The sequence below is a fragment of the Laccaria bicolor genome, genomic scaffold, assembly GCF_000143565.1.
Source record: "Laccaria bicolor S238N-H82 LACBIscaffold_14 genomic scaffold, whole genome shotgun sequence".
In the NCBI taxonomy this organism is placed as follows: Eukaryota; Fungi; Basidiomycota; class Agaricomycetes; order Agaricales; family Hydnangiaceae; genus Laccaria; species Laccaria bicolor.
The window spans coordinates 1-24,988 of record NW_001889885.1 but is presented as its reverse complement, the minus strand read 5'-3'; the positions used below and the strand labels follow the sequence as shown (position 1 = coordinate 24,988).

At 48.0% G+C, this 24,988-nt stretch overlaps 5 protein-coding genes across 5 annotated transcripts; 2 read left to right on the top strand and 3 right to left on the bottom strand.

Annotated features, from left to right (window-relative positions):
- Window positions 1-3,359: 3,359 nt before the first annotated feature.
- Window positions 3,360-4,340, top strand: LACBIDRAFT_327759 (uncharacterized protein; the record flags this gene model as incomplete). The annotated part of the gene is made up of 3 exons (XM_001881845.1): window positions 3,360-3,362; window positions 3,418-3,686; window positions 3,731-4,340. 3 exons carry the CDS (start codon window positions 3,360-3,362, stop codon window positions 4,338-4,340), a joined length of 882 nt encoding a protein of 293 aa, XP_001881880.1.
- A 1,447-nt stretch (window positions 4,341-5,787) lies between these two features.
- LACBIDRAFT_298393 (uncharacterized protein) lies at window positions 5,788-7,947 on the bottom strand (the record flags this gene model as incomplete). The annotated part of the gene is made up of 12 exons (XM_001881694.1): window positions 5,788-6,452; window positions 6,501-6,543; window positions 6,595-6,847; window positions 6,907-7,080; window positions 7,131-7,161; window positions 7,210-7,239; window positions 7,293-7,317; window positions 7,373-7,426; window positions 7,474-7,554; window positions 7,603-7,671; window positions 7,723-7,735; window positions 7,787-7,947. 12 exons carry the CDS (start codon window positions 7,945-7,947, stop codon window positions 5,788-5,790), a joined length of 1,599 nt encoding a protein of 532 aa, XP_001881729.1.
- Window positions 7,948-9,586: 1,639 nt separating this feature from the next.
- LACBIDRAFT_327757 (uncharacterized protein) lies at window positions 9,587-10,137 on the bottom strand (the record flags this gene model as incomplete). The annotated part of the gene is made up of 3 exons (XM_001881693.1): window positions 9,587-9,659; window positions 9,784-9,967; window positions 10,041-10,137. 3 exons carry the CDS (start codon window positions 10,135-10,137, stop codon window positions 9,587-9,589), a joined length of 354 nt encoding a protein of 117 aa, XP_001881728.1.
- Window positions 10,138-15,809: 5,672 nt separating this feature from the next.
- On the top strand, window positions 15,810-16,905 carry LACBIDRAFT_298392 (uncharacterized protein; the record flags this gene model as incomplete). Its single annotated transcript, XM_001881844.1, has 4 exons — window positions 15,810-15,910; window positions 15,967-16,263; window positions 16,328-16,788; window positions 16,844-16,905. 4 exons carry the CDS (start codon window positions 15,810-15,812, stop codon window positions 16,903-16,905), a joined length of 921 nt encoding a protein of 306 aa, XP_001881879.1.
- Window positions 16,906-22,028: 5,123 nt separating this feature from the next.
- LACBIDRAFT_327754 (uncharacterized protein) lies at window positions 22,029-24,938 on the bottom strand (the record flags this gene model as incomplete). Its single annotated transcript, XM_001881692.1, is given in 6 exon segments — window positions 22,029-23,651; window positions 23,671-23,780; window positions 24,030-24,172; window positions 24,427-24,560; window positions 24,626-24,857; window positions 24,922-24,938. Coding segments are annotated over 6 exon segments (2,259 nt in total), but the record flags the coding sequence as incomplete, so codon positions are not given.
- Window positions 24,939-24,988: the final 50 nt, after the last annotated feature.

Here is a 24,988-nt window from a genome sequence, read left to right as displayed (position 1 = left end):
TTTTGCTGGAAGGAATGTGGCACAACCCGAAAGAACGGGCAATGCTTAGTTTCCCCTCCTAGAGGCTCAAACTTCACAGGCTATCCAGACGTAGGTGATTTTCACCGGCCATATTTCTATACAGCGGAGCTCCGAGCGACAAGGACACTCCGGCTTTTAGGATCCCTCGTCGCGTTCTCCCCCATCGTCAATCGAAATTCTTTCCGTCGATCTGAAGATGTATGTGAAACCCCCCTTTCTAACTCTCCTACCCTCGGTCTTGCTAGCCATGGGCCACCACGGAGCGCGGGCGTTCGCCATTCCCAGAAGAAAGCCGGGTGTGTCTCCCAACCCCTTTCGATCTGGGTGCAGGGTACATTTGCATGCAGGACACAATTCATTCATTGCTTCGGCAAGTTCTCCTGGCTCACGCGGAAAAACTCGTTATGATCGTTTGGGTCAAACCTCCCGATAGGCGTACTCCTTGGGTGATACGGAAACTTGTCGATTCAGAGCCACCGTCCAAGACCCCTGACCCGAACATACGCATATCTTATGGCTACATTCGCGATAAAGCGCAGCCTGCGGGCATCTGCTTGTGACTTGTTTGATATTTTGCTCAGCTTGGGACCCGACTCCTTTTTGATGCAAGCCCATCGTCAGGTGTCAAGGCCGAATTAGACTTTCTGCATAGTCTTGGGCTCATTCACGTCACGCCTAGAGCGGAAGAGGTTGTTGATTAGGGTTAGGGTCATCTCGCCTTCAACTTTTTCACCGCAACATCTTCGGACAAATTTACCATCTTGAAGCCCGTTGACAGCGGGAGATTCTCGTCACCGAGCTAATTCTCGGCTTGCCGGTAAATTTGAGGTGGCGGTTTTGAGGTGGTGAGCGATCGCCACTCTTTTTGATATCACAGGTTGTCTAAACCTCCTTACAGTTGGGAAGGCGCTTCTTCATCTCCCGTCGCCACAACTTTCCATCTTCGAGCGCTAAGTGCAGAATGTACAACCCATTATCTCCCCACGACGTATTTTTAGGTCCACTTCAGCAGGTTTTCTGCAGCCACCATATCTAATTTGCCGGCTATCCAAAGCCCTCCATGTCCGAGTCATTACTACACATTGAACTAGGTGACGGTTCGGAAGAAGCGACGGTCCGCGTCCTCCCCACTAGCGCTGGAGATTAAGCGCTCTATCCTTGTGGCTTTAATACGCAGATTGCAATCGACGCCCGCTCTCTTAAAAATTCGATTCACCTTCTCTGAAGGTTGAACTCTAATCCACCTTCATAACCTCATCGATTTGACCGTTCCAGAACTTTGCGCCACAACCCCCTAATCGTGAATTAACCGTTGTTGTGTAGCGGCTCCAATCTGAGTCCCGAAACCTCTTCGCGCAATTGATGGTTATTCCCTTCTCCTACGCCCTTGCTGATCGCTGCGCAACAACATAATCAAGGTTAGCCTGTGGTTTTAATTTCGGGTCCTCGTTGCTATCTCATGGTTAGGTTGTCCTCGCCATATCAGTGCCCACCTTCTCTCGCGCGCTCATCACCGGTTCACCATTTACCAACGGCCCCATCACAACTGTGAGCGCTCAACTTCGCTATCTCATATCTGATTGTCGCAACAATTAAGTAGCCGCTATCGATTATCGTGGAACACGGTAGAAATTGTCGGTTTTTAAGCGCAGTTACAGCGGTATAATTTTGGCGTTTCTACGCACCGCTCAAAAAAGTTGGTGTGAATTTTCTTCCAGATGTCCAGAGTGTGTGCGGCCTGTTCTCTTTCTGTTACGCATCTATGGGCTGATAAACTTCACAGCAGCATCCGGTGGTTACGCCACCCACCGCAATACCCTCAATAAGGTGGCAAAGAACTTCGAACCCCCTGGTCATTTGTTTGGTCGGTCGAATTGAACACAAGGTTAACACACCGAAATCCGGAAATGTATTTCATCACGGTCGAAGTTCTTGTCCTCTATTTACCATCTGACCTCTTGAGCGCTTCTAGGGAGGCAGTTGACACTGATGTTACACATGGACGCGATGATGAGGGTTGTGCGGATGAATCGGCGTACAGAAATTTGTTTTGGCGTTTATGGTTAAACAGCTCGCTCCACTAAATGACGCACGGGTGAGTAGATCCATCCGGACGCCTAGCTAATTGTTCCAATACATACCGTGCGTCTCATCGTCTTTTTTCAGGTGCCGCAACTGCGGTACGAAAATTTTTATATCTAAATTCTGTATGACAAAACAGAGCAAAATTTTCTTGCAACACATGATCTTGAACTGGGACAACAAAGACTAATCGAGTGCAAGCTCAACACAACGCGCGGCGACAGGTCTGTCATTAATGGAACAGCCTTTGAGCTTTTCTACGATCTGATTTTTCAGCGTTTTTTGCAGGTGGTCCGCTGATATAACATACTCGGAGACGCCCCTCCATTCCGAAGTCGAGGCCTCAAAGACTTCTCGAAACTTCCATAAAACCTTATGGTTGTCCGTTCCTGGTTAATACCCCCATTTTCTTGCCGGAGACCATTGATCCTAGTAATGTTTATGTCTCGGTTTGGTCAACCACTTATCATAATATTCCCAGCTGGTACTCGGGACCGTGCCACAGAATGAGTTGCATCTCAATTCCCAATCACCAGACCCGGGCAAATTGTTTAGTGTTCCCACCTCTTTCGCAGGGATCATCAGTAAAAACAAAGACATTCGATAGCCGGATAAAGTCAAAAAGTTGTTTGATGACGACGTGCCTCAAAACAACTCTATTTCGCGTCAACTGATCGAGACCAGGCAGGGCGAATCTCAAAGTTTACTTGTTTCCTGGTCGGACGTTAGTCACTCCGCTAATTTAACCAGCATTAGTCGTGCGAAGTCCCCTTGCTAACCTCGTGCCTCCATTCTAGCCAATATCGAATCTAGATCATGGATGAATTGTTTCCTTGCCCTTCAAATACTACAAAGATCTGGGATTGCTGATTATCTTATGCGCCGAAGTCGTCATTTGCGAGGTGCTAGGAGATCCTACGAGATATCTATCCCCAGCGGCAATGACTTTATCATCGTGCCAGAAACACAACCCAAGGTGGAAAATTCATTTATCTGGCGGATGAATATCAATTCCCCGACTGCTCCAAAATAACGCAATGGCCCCCGGAAGTGAAATGCACTAGTTGCCATTGCTTGGCTTCGCTGCGAGGCATCCGGGCAATAGATTGCAACTGATCCACTACTTAAAGGCCAACTTCCCCAGACTCGAATCATCAGTTTCCCTCAGGTTTTCCATACACATGAGCTCAAACGCCGAACCCAGAGCACCAACGCTACAGAGAGGAGCGGCGTGTCTTCCATGCCGCGGTCGCAAAATGGTCTGCTGATTCGTCTTTTTATTTATGACGACTGTTGTTTATTTGATCAACCTAGAAATGCGACGGTGCGCGTCCCATGTGTGGGAAGTGCTTGGATCGAAACATACCCGAGGATTGTGAATACCTCAGCGCGAACGCGGGCGCAGAAAGTCGTTTTCTCGAGGAAAGAATCAATTTAAACCAGGCTAGGATAGAAGAGCTAGAAAATCCGCCCCAGCACTCGAACTGTATCACTCTGACAAAACCATATTCAACTTCTCAGCTTCCCTCGCGGACAGCTTCTGCGGCAAGCATGGATCCGCCGTTGTATATCACGGAGAAGTTGTGAGTTTTCGACGTTATCATTTCTAGTTGCTAATGCTGCCCAGGTTGGACACTTTCATCCGACATTCGTCCGATCTCGGATTTTTTCTTTATATGCCACCATTCCTAGAATCCATGTTACTCCCTGTGGGTCATCCTCATGGACTACCTAATGTTCTGATATATGCAACGTGTCTCTGGTGCATATACCTTTCGAAGGACGCCGTAACCCAGGACTCTGAAAGACATGAGGAGATGTACCTCTCTCGTGCGACCGGGGCAATCACTGACGTGTCTGACACACCCCATTCAATGATTCACGCTATTCAGGCTCAAGTACTTATTGCGACCTATCTCTTTTCAACTAATCGGGTTAACGAGGGAAACCAATTCGTTATGTATGCGGTAGCGACCGTGCTTGCTTCAGGCTTACACAAAATTCGATCCACGAATGGTGATTTGAGGTCCACATTACCACCACCGCGTAATTCTACCGAAGAAGGCGAAAGTATTCTTGCAGCGTGGACGGTGTTCATATTGGACAGATCTTGGGCAGCGAATCTTGGACAAACCCCACAGATGACGTTCTCCGCTGATCATTTGGAAGACTCGTTGGATACGCCGTGGCCACTCGACATCGACTCTTACGTCCAGGTAGAAGTAGTGTCGCCATGATCATCATTCGTGACTCACCTTTGCCAGGGTTTTCTGTTCCAAAATATTCACACCGAAAAAACCCTGCTGAAGTTCTTAAACAATCGACCAACATCTGACAAGGGCACATCCATCCTCGCAGTCCACGCAAAAGCAACCTTGTTGTGGGAAAGGGTGGTCAACATTTGTACTCTTTGCAGTCCAGGTTTGTTCGGACTGCGCATTCATCATTTGAGTACCTTTTCGCTCATGCTCCATAGACGTCGATATCCTGAACGAAATGAACACCCTGGTCAACCTTATTGGAGAACTAAAGACATCTTTGCCCAACTTGGATTCCAACGCGGGGGTCCCCAATGAAGCAAGGATACGGAGACTTGTCATTTGTCACAGTATCCTTAACATTTCAGCAGTTCGCTTGCATGGAACGCTGTACTCGCAGTTAAGCAGCGCCTCATCGAAGGACAGCCACCTGGAGTCTGCGAAAGCAGTTCTGTGCATCGCCGCGTCCCTCGGGCGGCTCGATTTTCGTTACCTCAATCCCATAGTTGGAGTAAGAGTTCCTCATATGGGATGACTGGACTGTAACACTGATTTATCGACCCTTAGAACATTTGGATGGAGGCGGCGCAGACGTTGATGGATGAGATAGCTTTGTTGCGCAGAAAGAGGGCTTATTCACTGGCAGAAGAGTCTGAGATGGGTGGCATCATTCGGCGTGCATTAGAGGGCATGGAAATTTTTGCATCCACTTGCGAGATAACCAGTACGTTGCTAACCCATCTGTACTTATAATGGTTGACCTCGAAGACTTAGATATCGCTTTGAAGAAGACGCGGGATAGCTTTGAGTCGATGCATGTAAGGTCTTGACGATGTGTCTTCAATGACTGCGAAACCAGCTATGACGAAGACACAGTTATCGGTGTAAGCAACTTTTGGAGAGCAAGTGCTGGTTACCTTCCTGGACCTTGTCCTGGTCTTCTCCCGTCTGATATTTGCACGTTGAAGAGAATATTTGTTGTACTTATAATTTTCAAATCTGAAGACCTACACTCTGTCTTACTAGTCCACCTCAAGTGTCGCTCGACAATTTCGACAGTGGGAACCGCGCTTTTCAGGAAGATGGCTACCATGACTTTCTGGAGCGAGAGTGGGGTATTTAGGAGTGCATGGAAGAACTTCAGAAAACCGCGATCTGGCGCCTGAGCGTATTCACTGTGACTGAGAAAGCTCAGGATTTGCCTTGCTGGTGCATGATCTTTCTGTACTTCCCAGCAATCGCCGTTGTTTCTATTCACTTGCTACGAATCGTGTTTTCTGTTTCCGATATCATGTGCTGCTGGCGCCTGTTCTCTTGATTTTGATACTTTTGCATGTTTTGTCTACGTAATGATTGGCTGTTTTTTATCATCTGTGAAGACACAAGTATGTATCAAAAGTTACGTACAAAGGAAATATCTCCGATATCAATCAACCCACTCGAAGTTGGACTCATTACCGGTCAATCCTGCATCTAATGAAATTGCTTTCTTGTCAGGGAACAGCGCCCTTGGTACGTAGGGGCTGCCGTCCGCATGCAGGGCATTCATCCTGGCCAGAACAGTGCGATGTACCCGCACACGCGCTTGGGTTGTCACCTTCTTTGCGAAGTCAACGAAAATAGGCCCTCGCAAGCTCCTTGGTAGCTTGTTGAATTTCTTGTAGACGTACTTGCCCAGTTTGATATCATACACCTTAAGAGGCATATTTTCGAAGATGAGCCACATTTGGGGCTTTATATCGAGCATGTCGTAAATGGGTGCCAATGCATCAATTCCATCGGCTTCCTCCTCGTTTTTGGGACGGGGTACAGTGCGCGGGACGACGCTGGCGGGCCTGAAGGGGTTGAGATACGTGACCCATCCTTTGACCGTGTCGATAGGGCCCAAGCGAGTAGGTGGTTGGATTTTGTTGCCTTTCATTGCAACAGGCGATGGTCGGTCCTTCACCTTAGGATAGAGGGAATCGGGACTGAGGTGGAACGTCTCTAATTTGTCGTTGAGGAACATGATGCCCGTGTTCTGCATAAAGCACTGCCGGATCATCCATCTCAGCGATATGTGTGCTAAGTTCGGCTTGGTTCCGTTCAACACTGTCGACGTGTCTCAGCATATTCTGATGCAGTCGAAATTCCACTCACCAGCTCCACCGCCGATGTCGCAATGGCAACCAGAAAACCAAACCTTGAAGGATACTGTCAATACCAGATTTAACGTCATCGATGGGCCACTTACCTCGTCAACGTGCGTTGTAGGCAGCCCTTTCGATTGCTCCTCAACGAAATTCTTGACTACCTTTTGATAATCGCTAAGGTCGCTATCGTCGGTACCCGTTAAAATTTTGTTGTTCGGACTCCAGAGGTTCGTTCTGAATTTGGCTCTGCGTTCGTCCAACGCGACTGCATGTCGGAAAACGCGTACCATTGGATTGTAAGCCGTGAACGGAAGTGACTTGGTCGTCCAGTAACCTACGGAATTAACGGTGTCCCTTTGCAATGTATGGATTCAACACCACCAACAAAGAGTCACGTTGAAGATGGTACAGACCAGCAACCCAGAAACTCGATGGAAACCTTCCTGCATTCAAGAACCTTCTGGAACGCCCTCGAGTGTTCCCAGCCTTCTTTCGTTTCTGCGACTTTGTATGATTCGAAGGCCGCGTCGGCCTCTTTACGATGCTCTTTTGGGAGGAGCCCGACCTTGAAAAGCATGCCTGCGAGACTTAGTAATTGACGTTAGGATGGTTTCAGGGCAATTTGGCAAATACTGACGCTCGAGCTGTATACGAACCCCTCGAAAACCCTGATCCAGTGTCAATAGCGGGTCCATAGATGGTGTGGGGAAGCGTACCAAACATGCAGATTTTATCCCCAGGAGTATCTGGATTACGATCAACGAATTAGATCCGGAAGTAGAGAAATTTCCGTACGTACAGTGGTCTACGAGCCACAGATATGCCTCTGGATGAAATAAGTATCACAAAACAAAGCTACTTGGAGTTTAAATGATATGCCTGCTCACCAATGACATGTCTCCTCAGACTCCAAGCTGTGGCCTTGTCCCATTCCTGGATTTTCATTAGATACATTCAAACATGTGGGGCTAAACCCTCACCTCCGATAGATAAGAGACGCCAGGTATCTTCATCGGTTCCTTAACCCCAGGAATCCTTGGAGTGTAAGTTCCTATTCCTTGCTACCAAGGCGATTTGAGAAGAGTTCAAGCCGACCTAAAGAGACGTACCTGATAGTAAACAAGTTGTTCCTCTTCAGCCACCTTTAGCATAACCTTCAGTTCGACAACGTTGGTTCTCTTGAAAACTTTCAGTATCTACGCGAAACATGGGCAATGTCAAAACCTCACATCGGTATCATCTCTGTATCAGGCAATGTCAGTGCGTTTCAGGCAATGGAATAGATGTACTCACTTATCGCCCGTTCCATCAAAACACAAGACGAGCGTTCTCGCACGTCCAGGAAGCGCAGGAGGTATAGTAGCGTCCAGAGGGGGCGCCTTGGGAGTCGAGGCAGAGTCCTGAGCAGTGGAAATGAGTGTCTCCTCAGAGCCAGAAAACCAAGGAAGTTTCATAGTTAGACGGAATTCGGAGCTGAACGTTTGTAGTTGAAAGAGGGTTGATTCACTCACAAGAGATGTTTACTGGATGTTTATAAAGCTTTCCCCATTCCCCATATATTGGGTGACTTTCCGTAACACAAATTCTCTAGATTTGAATAAATCGACGAAATCTAGGGTCCTTTGCCGGGATGCCGAGTCTTGTAAGGGTTCGACTTTGATGGAGTCCCTGGTTGGAACCCAGTTACAAACCTTAATCTATTCAGAGGGTACAGACCCCTCGAACAGATTTCAAACGCTGGAATCAACCCTGCCAAGGGGACACCTTTCCTTGCTGGGTACGATTCCTTCCCACATGGCTTAGTCAGCTCTACCTCATCCCCTACTACTCTCCTACGGCTGGGGCATTCTGCTCCCTCTCGTTGCAGTTCAAAGCCACTACAGAGTCTATTAGAAGTGTCAATGTCTTATGGCTACAAAATCCCCTCCCGGAAACTGTTGCTCCCTTTACAAACACCCTTCTTGACACCTAACTCACTGATCCACAGCCATGTTCAGCTCAACTTGGGATTTTTTGGGCTTCACCCAGCGTGTGGTCTAATTTTACAGCGGGGTGGATGAACAATCAGTATAATAAACCCATCCACGGGCCTACACGACCTCAGAGCAGCTCAGATGGGAGGGAAGTGAGTTTGTACAAGGCAAGCAAATACATCAAATAGAATCTAATCAGTTGGCGTTACGGTTTATTCACTCCAATAAACTCTCCTGTGAAGTTCTCGTTTCAAACTCCGATAAGGGTCAAATTTATTCATTTTTATAGATTTGAGTTACGGAAAGTCACCCATTTGTTCGGTGCGAGTACCTTGCCGGAGTTTGGCATGACATATTGACAGGTCAAATGTAGGGCGCAAGGCACCATTTCGGCAAGCGCGACCCCCGAATCGCTCAATTAGTCTCTAGATAGGAGACCGAAATTCAGAGCGAATGTGGCTACACCGCAACCTCAATAGATTCTGGTACCTTTCGGGCGGTCAGTAGTATGGTGTCGAGGTTACATATGTAGGTTGACGCTGAGCTCACGCTGAAAGAGTAAAGCGCGCCAGCGCTCCGACTCGGCCTTGATTTCTAAATAACCGCCGTAACATACAGTGCTTTGCATGTGAGATTGCACTCGAAATCTTACTAAAACCTGTTTGTACTTGTAGTTTGTGGCTGGTGTCATGCGTTCTACACCCAAAATCAACCGAAAATGGTTACTTCAGGTCACGAAATACAAATGCAAACAAGTTTTCGTGGGATTTGCAGTGCAATCTCACATGCAAAACACTGTAAGTAGTGGGCTCGCTACCAGTGCCTTCGAGGATGTTGGCAATCCGATTGTCACGACGAAAAAGCAGGCAATGTTGTGGAGTGATCAAGGGGGTGGCGGAATGTGGAAAAGAGACCAACACTCGTTATTTTTTTTTCAGGGTTCCGCCTGACACCCCCCCACCATTACCTTCCTAATAAAGTATGTTTTCCCCATACTCATGTTTTTTTTTTTTTTGAATTCAAAATTTTCCGTGTAACAAGTAAGCTACACACAGGCGGTTGACCGTAAACTAAGCCTAGGCATCGTAAGGATGCATATAGCATGCTGTTGAAACAACGGCTATAGGGTACTCGTGAGGGATCCACCACGGCCAGCCGCGTCGCAAGAATCCGAGGCGTCGAGAGTGGTGTAACTGGTTGCAAGTAGGTCATGATCAGTGTAAAGATAGTTATGAGGAGACCAGCATGAGAAAATTTGAAATTGACGGCGTCAACAATTTTTTTTTCGGCCTTCAGCCGGACACCCCCCCCTCCTACCCTTGGTTCGGGATCCACGTCCCGCTACCCCCTTGGGAGTGATGGCGGAGTACAACATCCTTGAGGAGCCTGGAGGATGCCACCTTAGGCCTAGCGCCTCTACGTGCTTCTGAGCCCTCAGAGGCCAATTCTTTGTTTGAGGGTAATTGGCCTGAGAGGGGGGTCTTCCTGAGCGCTGATGGTGCTGATAGCTATTAATAGTCTCATCAAATCAAGATCGCTGACAGATCTGTCGAGTGGTCGTTCCTCTCACTGACCGCGATGACTTTCGACACTCCATTTCAGTTGTCCTCCAACCACCATACCAGACTCGATGGTTCTCTTCACACAAAGTTTGACGGAGGCAAGATCCATGTCAGGGTCTAATCGCCCGATGCGCCCAACAACAACACCAAATGACAACAATGCGGACCCGGACAGCTATGTGCGTTCAATGCTGTCGAAGGGGTGGCGAAAGTGAACGTGGTCGGGGTAGTAAGGTAGGTACTGATTCGATGCGTTTAAGTATTAGGATCACCAGTCTCTAGGGGACACGTATTGGGCGTCCGTCAACATAGCGCCTCCCATTTGCATCCCGTGAGCGTCTACTGGCACTATGCACTCGACAAGGGCCTACATCCATGAACACTTGGAAAGAGCTGATGAAGTGGGCTTAGTCAAATCACTCTTGAATAATCGGGCAGGTAAGTACTGCCATTAATCTCACAAAACTTCAGGAGGCAACCCACACCGCCGTACCGAGGATCGCCTGGATCAACTGATCTATTTTCTTCAACCTCCCCTCTATTTCTCTATTCTGAGTCTCCCATTACACAGTACTTATGGGTTGTTTTACTATTACAGGTCAACGACTCTTCTACAAGCCGAATTACTTGTAAGAGGGTTTTTTGAGTACCTCTAGTCTTTGTACCATTCGCCGCGATCTGATTCGTGTGTACGCTCATTCCTGCAGTTTCAGGATCATTTACCTGATTCCTACCTTCGCCTCTACCCTCTATGTGAACCATACCCCATTATTCCTTTCAATTGCTCATGTTTTACGGGTCTACGTTGCACGCCAGATGGAAGGATATCAGGGGAAGGCTGGAAGTTCACGACTGAAAACTCCTAGCGCCAATACCTCCTTCTATAGCTTCCACCTCCGTTCTTAGCCCTCTCCCTGACCTTGAGAATACATAGAATTGAGGTAGACATCACCAATACTTCTAAATGATATCCATTGTATTCCTGTTTCATCCAACTGAGAATGAAATTTGAATGAAATGAAATTTCGAAGAGATGACGAAGCGGAGACTTCAACATGCGAAGAAAAACAAACATCAAAGCCATTCATTCTAGCTCGAGAGCCATCCAGCAATATTAGCCTTGTAGAAGTATACAATTGACCCCTAGAGTTGTGTTCGCTTTGATTTTTTCGAAAGTCGAGCCATTGTAGGATGAAAGCGTCTTTACTATCCTTAAGACGATAATCTTCAATGGCAGCCTTTGATGGCTCTGGTATTGTCTGACCTTTACTCCCGAAAAACTCACGATTTGACTCGCTTGCACTTTTTCCTTCATGCCATCCCAAAATCAATTTGGTGTAGTTATTCTTCATACTTTGATCTACATCACAGCCAATATCCATAATTTTTTCGTTTGGTTGAAATGCAGAAATGCAGAAATAAGAGAAGTTTTATGACGACGACGAAATTCTTTCCCCGCTGTGAAATCTGTAAAAAAAAATCTTGAAAATCTTGTAGCACACTACGGCCTTTCATTTAAAATGTCCAAAGGCATTTGGAGAAGCATGGATTGAAGGGGAAATCGGAAATCATGAGTGGGAGGAGTCGTTGTGCAACCAATCCCATAATTTCCGTCCCGTCTCTGTTTCAGCATCCACTTGAACCAACTCAATTGCTATTGATTCTTTCTGCATATAATACTAATACCATGGTTGCTAAATGTTATAGGATGATAGGTAGTATTACTCTGGAGCCCAGCCTATTAAGCGGACACATCATGAGGTGAATTCAGAATCATTCATCGAGCACCCTCTTAATGTTGAAAATTCTTTCGACTACACTTATGTAGAAATACTTCTAAGTGGAGCTCCTCATTTTTCGGTGAGGGGCCGCCAACGAGGCGCAACAAGCACCGGAAAATAACAATTATATGGATTGTCCTGAACACTGGGTTATAAAATTCATTGCTGACAACGGCGGAGGATGGATCGACTATAACCATAAATTGAATATGTGATCAGAATTGAGCCGGGGGGTGGGGGGTGGGGGCGGGGATGAGAAATGTGGTCATGCCAGCCCAGGCGGCTGCAATGATTTTTGAGGAGGTTTTGAATGTGAAAAACTGTTCTGGATCCTACACAGTTGGTTTATGAGGTAGTAGAGGTCACGAAAATACTTGACAGGGGGTGCACAAACCGAGCAGGAGGAACGGGCACGGAATCCTGGCTTTTGGCGGTGGCGGCAAGGGCTAGAGCACTAGCGCTTCAGTCACTGGCGGCCTAGCGGCCTGACACCTTGACGCTCGGGCTATATTTAGAAGTTAGTAAAAGAAGCCACCAAATTTGGATTTGGAAGCGCAGTGAGGGAGCGGAAATAACCCCAGAGGCCAATTACCACCATCAAAAGAATTGGCCTCTGAGGCCTTCTGTCACTCAAAAGCGTCAGGCCTGAGGTGGAGGATGCTGAGCCACGAACTCGTACACTATTGAAAAGTCAAATTTCCCACGGGCTCTCTCTGTCAAAAATACATTGGTTCCTCCCATGGCCAAAGTTCGCGGTCCTTCATCATCTTCCATTGGTTGCAAGGAGCGAACCGCGCAACACCCAATAGACGATCACCAAAATGATAGATCATCAAGATCTCCGTAGCGTATGCAATTGATTGCTGTAGCGTCAGGCTTTACTCTTACGAGTCGATGTCTGAGCTAACGTTTGCCCTTCGACATCAAATACTTGCACATAAAAACTAAGCCGTTCCACACTTTTCTTAAATTTCTAGCGACGAAAAACCAATGGAAAATATATAAAAGACGTGGCTCGCAATGTTTGTAGAGGAGGAGACGAAACACATTGGATATCAGTATGTATGTTATTATTAGACCAACTAGATTGGATGACTTTCCGTAAGTTTTTATTCGGGGAAATAGATTATTCCTTGATATCTTGGCTCTGTTGCCGTGTTGCCGGGGTCAAATGGGGACGAAAAATATTCTTCGTGCCTGTTTTCACGTCTCAATAAACCTTAATCTGTTCATAGGGTCAGACCCCTCTTCATAGATTAAACTCGCTGGAATAAAATGTTCCCAAGCCAATCTTGGCCTCATCCTCTCCCCTCATTGGCTGAAACAACCTTCTGTTGTATAGCAATTGTATAGTACATGATAACCTGTCTACATCAGACACTGTAAACATTGTAATTAACTTCAGGGTACCATGCAGCACAAAATATTGGGAACGGAACGATGAATAGCTTGCGGAATGTCAGCTTGAATAGATTAAACGACTAAACTGACATTCGATCTCCAAAATATGATATGTAGGATTAAAAACCTTACGGAAAGTCATCCATTACCAACGCAAAGTTCGATGGAATTTTTCCGTCCAAATTCCGTCCAATTTTTGCTTCATCAAACATGAAGCTTGAAGTCTATGGTACCCAAGTAGACATTTCGGTCTCACCAACCACTTGGACTTCATTGATGGTTGGATTGAGAGAGACGATCGAATGACAGCATTTCCTTGGCATTTCCATTATTTTTGGATGGGCCTTTTGTCGGCAGACGTAGTCGCAAAGTTATAGATTTTTTGAAGTGAGAAGAGGCGCTTACCCCTGTCTCCGTTCGGTAAGAAGAGGTCAGGCGATCAGAGCGATTACATGAGTCTCCAAGCAGATGCTGAGTCGAGTTTTATTTACGTGACTGGCGACGCTTCGTTGTAACTTTAGTACTTATCGTAAATAGCGAATTTTACAAAAAAGCTTCGAGTTGGGACCTGCCCTGATTTGTGCACGTGATTGGTGACACTCAGTAAAAAGCGAAGTCAAGCAAAATAGCACAAAGTCAGAGGTCAGTCAGGTGTATGTAACACATCCGTAATTTTCATGCTACCCTTCCCTCAAACTTCCCTTGGCAACAAATGGGAGATGGTTTTAGTCGTAGGTTAGTATCAACATCATCATACTTTTTCTACACATCGCTACGCCAAGAATTTTTGTCTAGCTGAGGCTGCAGATTGGACTTAGAAACATTGCGAGTTGAAAGTCACATGATTGCTTCGTTGAAAAGTTATTTTCAACTTGAAATTATCTTGAACTTGAACTTGTCACTTCGGCGACCAGCCCCACACACTCTTCCTCAACTGCTCAATTGACGACTCTGGCCGCTGGCAAACCACCCACACCCGCGGACGCCCTCGTCGACGGATTCCACTCCTTTGCAAATGTATGCAACGCACAAAACGAGCAGTCGAGGATACCACCATCGCGAATGAGTCCCCGATGAAACGAAGGATGGCGTGTCGTCATTAGCGCCCAACATGCAGTCACTGCCTCCGACTTCCATCCTTCACATGAAAATGCGACGGCGACCCAACGAAGTGTTACATTGGAACCAGGCTTACCGACGACGCAGTCGACGCTCTTTGGCTGGACGGCCCACCATCACCACCACAAAATATGACGAGCACAGGTACTCCTCACCCAACATCAACAACAACCGCATTCTCAACGTCTCCTGCTCAAATCCAGGTGGCGCACTCCTCAACTCCCTCTCTTCCCTCCCCATTTCCCGTGCAGATGGAATGGCGACGACTCGAACTCGGATGCGGAGGATTTGATGGATGTTGGATGTGGTAATGGACCGCTCAACGACGAGCTCGATGGTGTCGTTGGAGCACATGAGGACTCGACATGTTGCAGAGGGCCTTTCATTTTGACATGATACTGAGACTCTCTCCTTATGCCAGTACCGAAAACCCAAGTGACTATACTTAGACTTATGCCCAGTGCTACATGTATCCTTCTAAAGTAGCCAAGTATAATTTGATTCAGCCTATTTTCTATCCTGAATTGGGCCCAAGCAGCATTGACTGGGATATGACTATTGTATGACTAGTACATGACAGAGTGCGAGACTAATATATGACTATTGTAGTACAAGCGTAGTCAGAAACGCTTAAAAAAAACGACATTTAGTCAGACAGCCTCTAATTCGTGACTTTCTCATGACTAACGTCTGACTTCGCTATTTACTGAGGGTGACAACTTGTCCTGTGCTTGAGCTTGAACTTGGCTTGAACTTTACCCTTGACCTCAGCCACATAACGACAACAACGATGGGCACCCCTAAGTACTATATTGCCTCCACGCTCCTCCACCCTGGGTTCGAACAGGCACTGAGGACGACGTCCTTTGCGTATCCCGAAGATATTCGGGTAGAAAAAAAGAAGCGGTAAAACTCTCCGTCTCGGAACAATTAGGACTTCTACCCCCATCCTGTTTCACGTCTTCGGCGAGTATGGTGGGTAAGTCTTTATTTTTTTGGAGAATTTTCGGGACTGTCCCTTTCTTTCGATGACAGCAAAGTCAACGAGCGTCACCGCCATCTACGCGACAGCTAAATGAAGAGCCCCATCATAACAACTGCCATACTGCAGGCTGCAGCGGCATCAGCCAAGCTGGTTCCGCTGATGTAGTCTGTCATCGTGAAAGTAGCCGCGTCTTTTCAAATTCATATTTTGCTCAACGTCCGCGATTCTAGCGAAGTAAGAGCGTGGCTGGGCTAATTCTATTGCCTGGACTGCGAGAGCTTGTACGTGTCCTCCGAACGTTGAAGCCATCGGATGGGCTATTCTCGGCTACATCATTCACGGCATGAATAGGGAAACTACATATCAACGATTCAAACATATAAATAAGCTGTGAGTCTGCGTTATCCTATCTTCATCCTCTATTCCCCCCTCTAATTTTACGACCCCCGTCACTCCTTACTTTCCCCAGACATCCATTCGTTGAACCCACCGACCATGCGCTTGATCCCTGCTCTTTCTCTTCTCGCGGCTGCTCTCCCTTTCGTTGCTTCTACGGCGATCGGATCCGCCGGCAGTTGCAAACAAAATGAATTTTGGTGCGTTCTTTTCCTGACACGTCATTCCTTCCTAATCGTCAGGGACATCTGCGTAGGTACTCGTCACAGAATTGTTGCTTGCCCTCCGGCGGCCCACCTACGCCGCCTTCCCCCCCTCCGAGGGGCGTTAGCTGCCCTACAGGGTATTATTGGGGCCAACAGCAATCCTGCTGTGTACCCACTCACCCGTCTCCCGCGAATTCACCCACGCCCACTTGCGCCACGGGTTGGAAATGGTATTCCGCTGACCAGCATTGCTTACCTACCACGACTCCTCCGGTCCCTTCGCCTCCTAGGCCATCCCAGCACTACAGAAAGCGAACGGCCAGCAGTTGTAAATATAACGAGTTCTGGTACGTTGATCTCGTTTCTGTTTTTTGTTTTGTTTTTGTTGTCTCTAAACGAGCAATTGGATAGGTACGCTTCTAAGAACTGCTGTTTACCCACCGGCGGTCCCCCCGTTACTCCCTCTCCCCCGAGGGGTGTCGCCTGTCCCACAGGGTACTACTGGGGCGCAGCACAAACATGCTGTGTACCCACCCACTCTAACCCTCCTACACCTACCTGCCCCTCTGGCTATAAATGGTACACCTCGTCCCAGAATTGCTTGCCCACCACCACAACTACGCCCCCTTCCACGCCTCCTAAGCCCTCTGGGTATACATATTACAAGAAGCGTGAGTTGAGTGCCAGTGATTCTCAGTGCCCGGCTTCGTTGGAGGCTTGCCCTGTTGGATTGACGGCTGGGGATTACGAATGCGTTGATATTGCTAGGGATCTTGAGTCTTGTGGTGGATGCGTCTCGCAGGGCAAGGGAAGAGATTGCACCGCCATTAAAGGCGTCTTCCATGTTGGTTGCGAGAATAGCAGGTGTATTGGTGCGTTTTTGGTTTTATTTGCTTTCTTTTATGGCTGCTAATTTTTCGCTTTTAGTGACTTCGTGTGTGGGAGGGTATGAAGTCAGCCAGGATGGCGAGTCCTGCAAGCGTTTGTAAGCTGGACGCGCGCTTTTTACTTCCAAAAATCTGCAGTGACGAGATGGGGAGCTGCTTGACGTTTAAAAAGTTCAGACGGACTACATTCTTCCAAATGATCTTTTCCGAGTTTTTATTTAACCCACACGGACCATTCTTTTCTTATGATTTTTACGACGGACACTTAGATTAACCCAAGACAAGAGCGTTCTGACGTATTTCCCTATTCACGTCCGTGTAGCACAAATCTCCCCTGTCCTTGGATTTTTTCTTACCATATGTATCCAGATTATGTGAAACTTGTCGATTTTCTGCCGTCGTTGCCAAGTTTCACGACCAATTTTACGGCCTTTTCAAAGCGTCCCAAGCAGGCTAGTATTATGGCCGCACTCGGCGTGACCTTGGAAATTGATCCGTCTCGTTTTAGGCTTCAAAAGTGTTTCAGCACTTGGATTATCGGCCGAGGAGAAGAGGTCAAAGAAAAGATGCCAGTGAAGGCGTCCCTGCGGCTATACAAGGCACGAGGTGTAGTAAGAAACAGAAAAGCTTGGACGGCTTGCTTCTCTCCCCCCCTTGTCCACGTGAGACATCTCTAAAAAAAAGTGCCTCCCTGTTTACGTTTCCCCCGAAACTATGAGCCCGGCTGAAGATACATATGGTGAGGTTTAAAATGCGTTTTTGCAATTGGGAGTCCCTGCGACCATCTCCTTAAGTGCTCATTGGCTCGTCAGATTACTGGACTCTGACTTTAGGTATATGCTTCTACAAAATTCCTGATTATACACCAGTCGTCCAGTCCAGTTGATGCATGAGAACCGAAAGAGAATCGGCCAAGGTATTGTTTGGTCTAGAATCGGTGAGGAGGAAAGGGCTTTCGGTAGCCGGAGTCTACGACGGCGAGTCTTGGTGAGTAGGTAGAAGAGGCGGGAAATGGTGCGGGCGAGGAGATAGGCTCCGCAAAGGAGGCCTGGATTGAAGGGATAGCCATATGAAACGCGGTGTAAACTTTGGCCAGTGCGGAACTTGGCTCGTGGGACTTGAGCTGCAAGTTCGAAGAACGTAGTAGCAGTGAGGACCTATCTGAACGCAAATGTCCTGAGATCAAGTTGGAGTCCAGCTGCGACAAAACAACGACATACCCGTAGAGCTGCCTTGCCTCTGAGGGCCTCCTCACTACCCAATGCAAGCCGTGCCAGCGGCATCTAAGCTCGGAATTACATATCTTCGCCAAGTTCTAGTCGTAAGACTTTTGGAAGCACGTTGATCGTGTGCGCAGTCACGTTGAAGAACTCGGACGAACTTGTACATGGGCTGGGAAATGATGGATCGTTATACTATGTGAATATATGCGGTCAGTGGTGTTTCGAGGATGGGGTATGATAAGTATATGATTCTGTATAGAGGAAAATGTGCGTCGGTTTGGGAGAGGATATGGACAGGTCACAGGAAATGACTTACCAAGAACTCCTCGCCTACAGCTGAGGCCCTTTCATTCTACTTCGTAGACATCCTAGCTCGGGAATTTTTGACCGCCTCAGTATTTGCAATTGGAGCTCTCTGTAGTCAGCAAGGGGTTTTCTGCATCAGATTTTGCTGGTTTTGTCCGAATGTCGTCAATCGTCGGGGAGTTATAGCCGCACAAGAGGTGAATCAGCTCCACAGAGATGAATATCGTTCGTCGAATAGTCCATCGGAGTGACGCCGGATCAAAGCACGACTCCGAAGAAGCCGGCGATAAGCTGAGTCAGCCTCGTGTCTGAGTCCTTCCAACTACGTACAACTTGGACGGCTTTTATGTATGCACGAACCTCGTTTCGCGATGCCGTGAAGATTGTAAAGCTTTGAAATTTGACCTCTGAGGCTGGCCCAGCCCCACAATAATCAGTATTGGTACGTCATACGTTTATGAAAAAAATTGGTATTTGATCATCCCAAAGTGATGAGCATCTGTGCCGTGTGGTAAACGATCTACCCGGAAGATAGATTCAAAATTAGCAATGGGCCAGATTTTGTTCCTCGTAGCAAGCTTTTCCTCTTCCTCCCTTCCTTTCTTTCTTCCCGCTCGTCACCACCATGCGGACGCATCGTCTCCTCATACTACCATTCTCTTTATTCTTCCTCGCCTCACCTACTCTAGGTGCCCACCCTCCTTTCGATTCTGACTCTGCACGCATCCATCCACGCGCATACGTCACTCCTTCCACCAAATTAGCGTCGTACGACTATGTTATTGCTGGAGGAGGGTTAGCTGGACTCACCCTCGCAGCGCGCTTATCTGAAGACGGGAATACTACCGTGTTGGTGCTTGAGGCGGGGGATTCGGGGGATTCGGTTGCTGCCCAAATCAGTGCGTTTTTTCTTTTCTTTTCTTTTTGTTCTTTCTAAAGGTTTGTTTGCTTTCCAACGCGTTTAGATTCCCCCGGTGGGACGTATTATAACTCCCTCCTTGGGACGTCGTACGATTACGCTTATAAAACTGTACCTCAGCCAAATGCTGGGAATCGGGTGTTGACGTGGCCTAGAGGAAAGGTATGTCCAACCCCTTTATTCTCCCGTTCGTTTGCCAGTTCTAAACGCGTTGGTAGGTCCTCGGAGGTTCATCAGACGTCAACGGGATGTACATCGTCCGTCCGAGCGCAGTCCAAGTCAGCGCATGGAGCAAGCTCATCTCAGCCGATACCTGGTCATGGGACAACCTCCTCTCCGCAATGAAGAAGAGCGAAACGTTCACTCCCCCCAGTTCCTCCGTCGAATCTACTGCTGGGATGCAGTACCAAACATCTAGTCGTGGTTCGCAAGGGCCGTTGCAGGCTACTTATCCTGCTTAGTACGTCTCTCCCTTTCTTATTTTTACGAATCATTGACATTTCTTTCACACTAGCATGGTCCCAATAACGACCAACTGGCTCCCAACTCTGAACTCCGCTGGCATCACCACCTCCCCCGACGCATACAACGGCATCAACACAGGCGGCTTCTTCGCCACGTCTGCTATAAACCCTTCCAACTGGACGCGCTCTTCAGCCAAAGCGGCGTATTACATTCCTGCATCTGCGAGGCCGAATTTAAACGTTATGGTCAACGCTGCTGTAACCCGTATTACATGGGCTTCTCAAGGGGCCAATAATGGGACGGTAACGGCGACGGGTGTAGAATTTTCGTGTAATGGACAAGTAGGGACTGTCAAAGCGAAAAGGGAGGTGATTTTGTCGGGTGGTTCGGTTGGGTCTCCGCAGGTGTTGATGTTGAGTGGTGTTGGGCCCCGCGATGTTTTGGAGAGTGTGGGTGTTGATGTTGTCGTTGAGTTGCCCGGGGTGGGGCAGCATGTTCAGGACCATTTGGTGACTTCGTTTTCTTTCTTTCGCGATTCCGGTTTGTTGAAGGGGATTAGGTTTCTTCGGTTACGTGGTCGACGACTGCGCAGACTCAGGGGACGATATATAATTCCGGTTCCGACTTTTCCGTGAGTTCCCTCGTTCACTTCCATCAAAGTCCCTCCTCACCCCCTTTTCTCATTCAGAAATCCGCCCAATTCCTATCATTCATCAACTCAGGAACAGCCTACCTCAACGGCTCCTACCTCTTCTCTTCCTCCTCATCGTTTAGCACCTTCCAACAATCAATCACCACCACACTTGACTCCTCCGCTTCCACCCTCGTCCCAAGTCAATATGCGCCTGTCGTACAAGGATACAAGGCGATTTACAGCGCTCAGATGGAGAGTGTGCTTCCGACGGAGGGGTTGGTTGAGTTGTTGCTTAGTTTAAATGCGCCGGGGCAGGTTACGATTCAGGCTGCTCTGCAGATTCCGTTTAGGTTCGTGTTTTCGAGGATTTTTGGTATGAAGGGGAACTGATGGACGTAAAAACAAAGTCAAGGAAGGTTGTACATCAACTCTACATCAGTATTCGACCAACCTGTTATTGATCCGCAGTATTATTCGCATCCCGCAGGTTCGTTTCGTTCTCTCTCGCTTCCCCCGCATCTCAACGAACTTTTCTTTTGGAAAGACGTAACGGTAATGCGTCAAGGCCTCAAAGCTGCCCGCACCCTCGGACAAACTGCCCCACTATCAAGCATCCTCGGCAACGAGATTTCACCTGGTTCAAGCGTATCCACCGACGAGGAATGGGAGGCGTGGTTGAGGAGTAACAGCGCGACGGAGTATCACCCTTCGTCAACGTGTGCGATGATGCCGCTTGAGATGGGGGGTGTCGTTGATGAGGGTTTGAAGGTTTATGGGATTTGTGAGTGTTCCGTTTGACATGTTTAGGAAGAATGAGGGAGAAGGCTGATAAATTGAAGCGAATGTGAGAGTTGTGGATGCGTCGGTTTTCCCGTTGGCTATGTCTACTCATGTACGTCCTCTTCCTTTTCTCCCCCTTTGATCTCTTCTCACGCGATGGACAGCTCATGGCGCCGACGTACGGCCTCGCAGAACAAGCTGCTATCATCATTCGGGCCGCTCAGAACCCGCCTGGTAGTACCGCTACGAATGGATCGTCTGTGGCTAGTAGTGCTACGCCAAGTGCGACGACGAAGACTACGACAAAGACGAGTGGCGCTGAAAGTTTGAGGGGGAAAGGGGCGTGGGCTGTTTGGGTGGTTATGAGTTTGGTTGCGGTTGTTGGGGTGTTTTGAGAAGGTAGGTGGCGTAAGCGTTTGGGTGTTGAAGGGAGGAAGGAGATGTAGGTGCTCAGACTTGAATATATGGACTTTAATTAGCCTGTTCAATCGGACGGACGTTTTTCCTCACTCAAATTATCAGCAGAGTCGTCATGTCCGCAGGCGCCGCCACTCAACCACCTCTCTACCGAATAAATAAGCCCATGCCCACAGTATAGGGTCCAACGCATTGAGATCTCGCACCCGGCAACATGTTGTGCAACGGAGTAGCAGTGCTTCAACCGACAGATGCGAAAGTCTCGTAGTTATTTATGCACTTTGAATTTTGAAGCTCCTGTGGGGCACGGAGAACGTTAATGGATATCCGATACTCGCATAGTGTAGCATATTGAATACAGCAATGTGTCCGTTCCGCGCTACCTATCAAAAAAACCAAACAGATTCCTCGCATATAGATGCCATAAATTTCATAAAGGCAAGGAGCAAAAAAATACCAGCCCACCGATCCACCTGGAATATTACTCAACTGATTTCACAGGCCGCCGGTAAGTTTTTCTCTTGACGATGATTGACTGCAACTCCGGACACGAGTCCCACAACGCATCTAATCTCCAGGTCCACATCTTCGGGTCCCCAGGAACCAACTGCGTCAAATCCAGGTCTTGGACGTACGGGAAGACCGATACCCAAGAAAAGAAGCTGTCGCACATCTCTGAGGAAATGAGGAATCCGAACCTGATAATCTCTAACGTTTTCACGCAATCCAGGGAAAATGGTTCTGCCTTGGAAAACCATTTTGTAAGACCGGTTGGGTTCGAAAATTCGATGGAAAGGCGGATTGTTCCTCTCTCACGTTCTCCCAAATTTCGCAAGATGTTATCGAGAGCTCCGTGCTGGATGGCTCGCAGTGGATGCCGCGTCAACGCGACGGAGCGTAAATTTGGGAAGTGTCCCTGGATGGAAAGTAATCCTGAAAGATAGTTGGGGTTTCCGCTGATCACTTCAAGGCGAGGAAGAAAGCCCGCCGGGGGCACGATTGATCCGATTGGACTACTGCATGACAGGTCGAGGTGGGTTATGCCTGAATGACGCAGCAAGAATGGTGAAAGGTCGCGAAAAGCAATGTCGGAATCCCCAACATCAAATTCGGACAGGAGAGGCATGGAAAGTAGGGGCAGTATGTGACTCCATTCTGACATATGGAGTCTTGTGTTCAAGAGCGATAATCTGGAAAGGTATCCACCATTCAGAGCTCGTAGGGTCTGCGGAAAGCATGCTCCATGAAAAGGGAGGGGGGAGTGTATCTCAAAACTTTTGAGTCCTAGGGGTGTACCGAAGTTGAAGAGTCGCTCTCCTTCCGGTGCAACATGGCGGTTGGGCTGAGTACCAATACTGCCTGACCGCGTTTTAAGACCAAAAAAGCGGCCCTTAAGCGGACTAAGAAAGGAAAAATAGGTCTTTATAGCACTTGATGACGATTTGGTGATGGGCAGGGGGATGAAGGGACTTGATGGCGTTTCGGGAATGGGTATCGTGGGTTTGAAGTATCCGAGTCGCTCGCCGTGGGGTAAACCCGTGATGGTCAAGTTTGCCATATCCTTCTCCGAGGAAACCCTGATGAACGAAGCTAGCGTTTGGCACCAATCTTTTTTCTCGGCTAGGCTGGACATGTATAACTGTGAACCGAGTTTGATGTCAATATGGCCAACAGCGTTGGCGTGAAAAATAAATCCGTGAACGCTTGCGATTTCCTCAACGGTGAAGGTGACAAGGACGTATTCGATTTTGTGGAATGAAGCTTGAAATATCTCCTTCACGTCATTTAATTCATCATCTTTCATCGCGATTGATCCATAGTTCTTATAGATAAGGAGGCTACGCCTACTCGCTAATGCGCGCAGTACGGGAAGTTGGCGCTCCAGAACAAGAACTTGACATATGTCATGGAAACGGCGACAAGTCATTCCAAAGTACGCGATAGTGGCATTTGTGAAGTCCTCCGAATGGATGATCTCCAGGATGAGTTCCGTTGGAAGGTCGAGAATAGAAGTCGGCATGCCACCAATATGAGCTAGGATGATGAGAGGATATGATAACGGCGACCTAGGAGATGCGGAGCGTGTGGTTGGCCTGGGGCATTGCTGTGTGGCAGGCACGTACAAGCTGCGTAATACTTATACTAATACAAGGCACGTAGTTTTGTGACTGAGCCAGAACCGCGACACGTGATGTAATTCTTACGACGACGAGTTCAAGCTTGGTTCGACCACCTCTCCAGAAATCATCAGCGCCCAGAGAAATGGATACAGATGACCCTCAAAACTCATCAAGTGGCAGGAGGAACGGCTAGCGAGGACTTTGTGGCGAATACGAGTCCGCGGTGCTCCCTCTTTCTGAGATCGTGAGTTGTCACCATCTCTCACATCATCAGACACAATATCGACCCTCTTCGCTGGAATGAAGGCAACTACCAGACAGTCGACACCATCTCCTCTGCTCGCGTCGAAGGTGCAACTCACACACGAGGTCTTTCTTAGGCTGCATCATCGACCCCGCGTAGTAAAGGCATCGACTTTCAGAAAGCCGACCGTGGCTCATGCACATGTTGCACGCGTACATGTCCGCAGACGACGCCGTTTTCGACGTTCTCGATTGGTTCTCTCTACATTCTCAAGGTATACGACCCGTGATATCTTTCCAAACGCGACCGCATCTACGACGAAAACGGCTAACTCAACCGAAACGAGCAGCCATGGTCATTAGAGTCCGAGCATAACAGGCTACAGCTGCGTACCGCATTACCCTCGGCGACGAATAGTACCAGACCTCAGTCCACGATTATCCAGATGGTTTAGAGAAGGTGGTGGTTTGGGAGTTGATCTACTATCGAATGACGAAGTACTCAACATTGCTTACCGTGTCGTGTAGAACAAGGTTTTGCGGGCGTTGGCTTGCAGTATTTCCACTGAGCCGGGGACCTGGTTTTCGAAGAGCACAGGGCGATTGTCCTGCATCATTGTTATTTCCATAACGGCTTGGCATGTCAAGCCCTGAATGAACAAAGCAGGTTTTACTTATGTATACGGTTTTGCGGAATATTTTGAATGGGCCTCACTGGGCGGTTATGATTGATTTCGGAGACGAAGACACGGCAGCAGGGAAAGACAAATGCGCGATGGGCGAGGAAGATGAAGGCGAAAAGGGATCCGGTTGCGGTGAGGAATGTGTTAAAGAGAGTGGTTGGGATGATTGAAGGTTTTGAGCGGTTGTCGAGTTCAAATTTGTGTAAGACGCAAGAAGGTGGGGAATCGGCTAGGTAGAGGTGGTGACTTGGTGATAGTGGTATTCTACGAGTTGACTCATCATCAAATTTGTCCATAATTTTTATTCCGTGGCGAGCAATAAACATACGTTGGAGTACAGGTTTGCTGTTTGGGCAGTATGCAGTTGAAATCCCCCCAAACGCTCGAGTCATGGC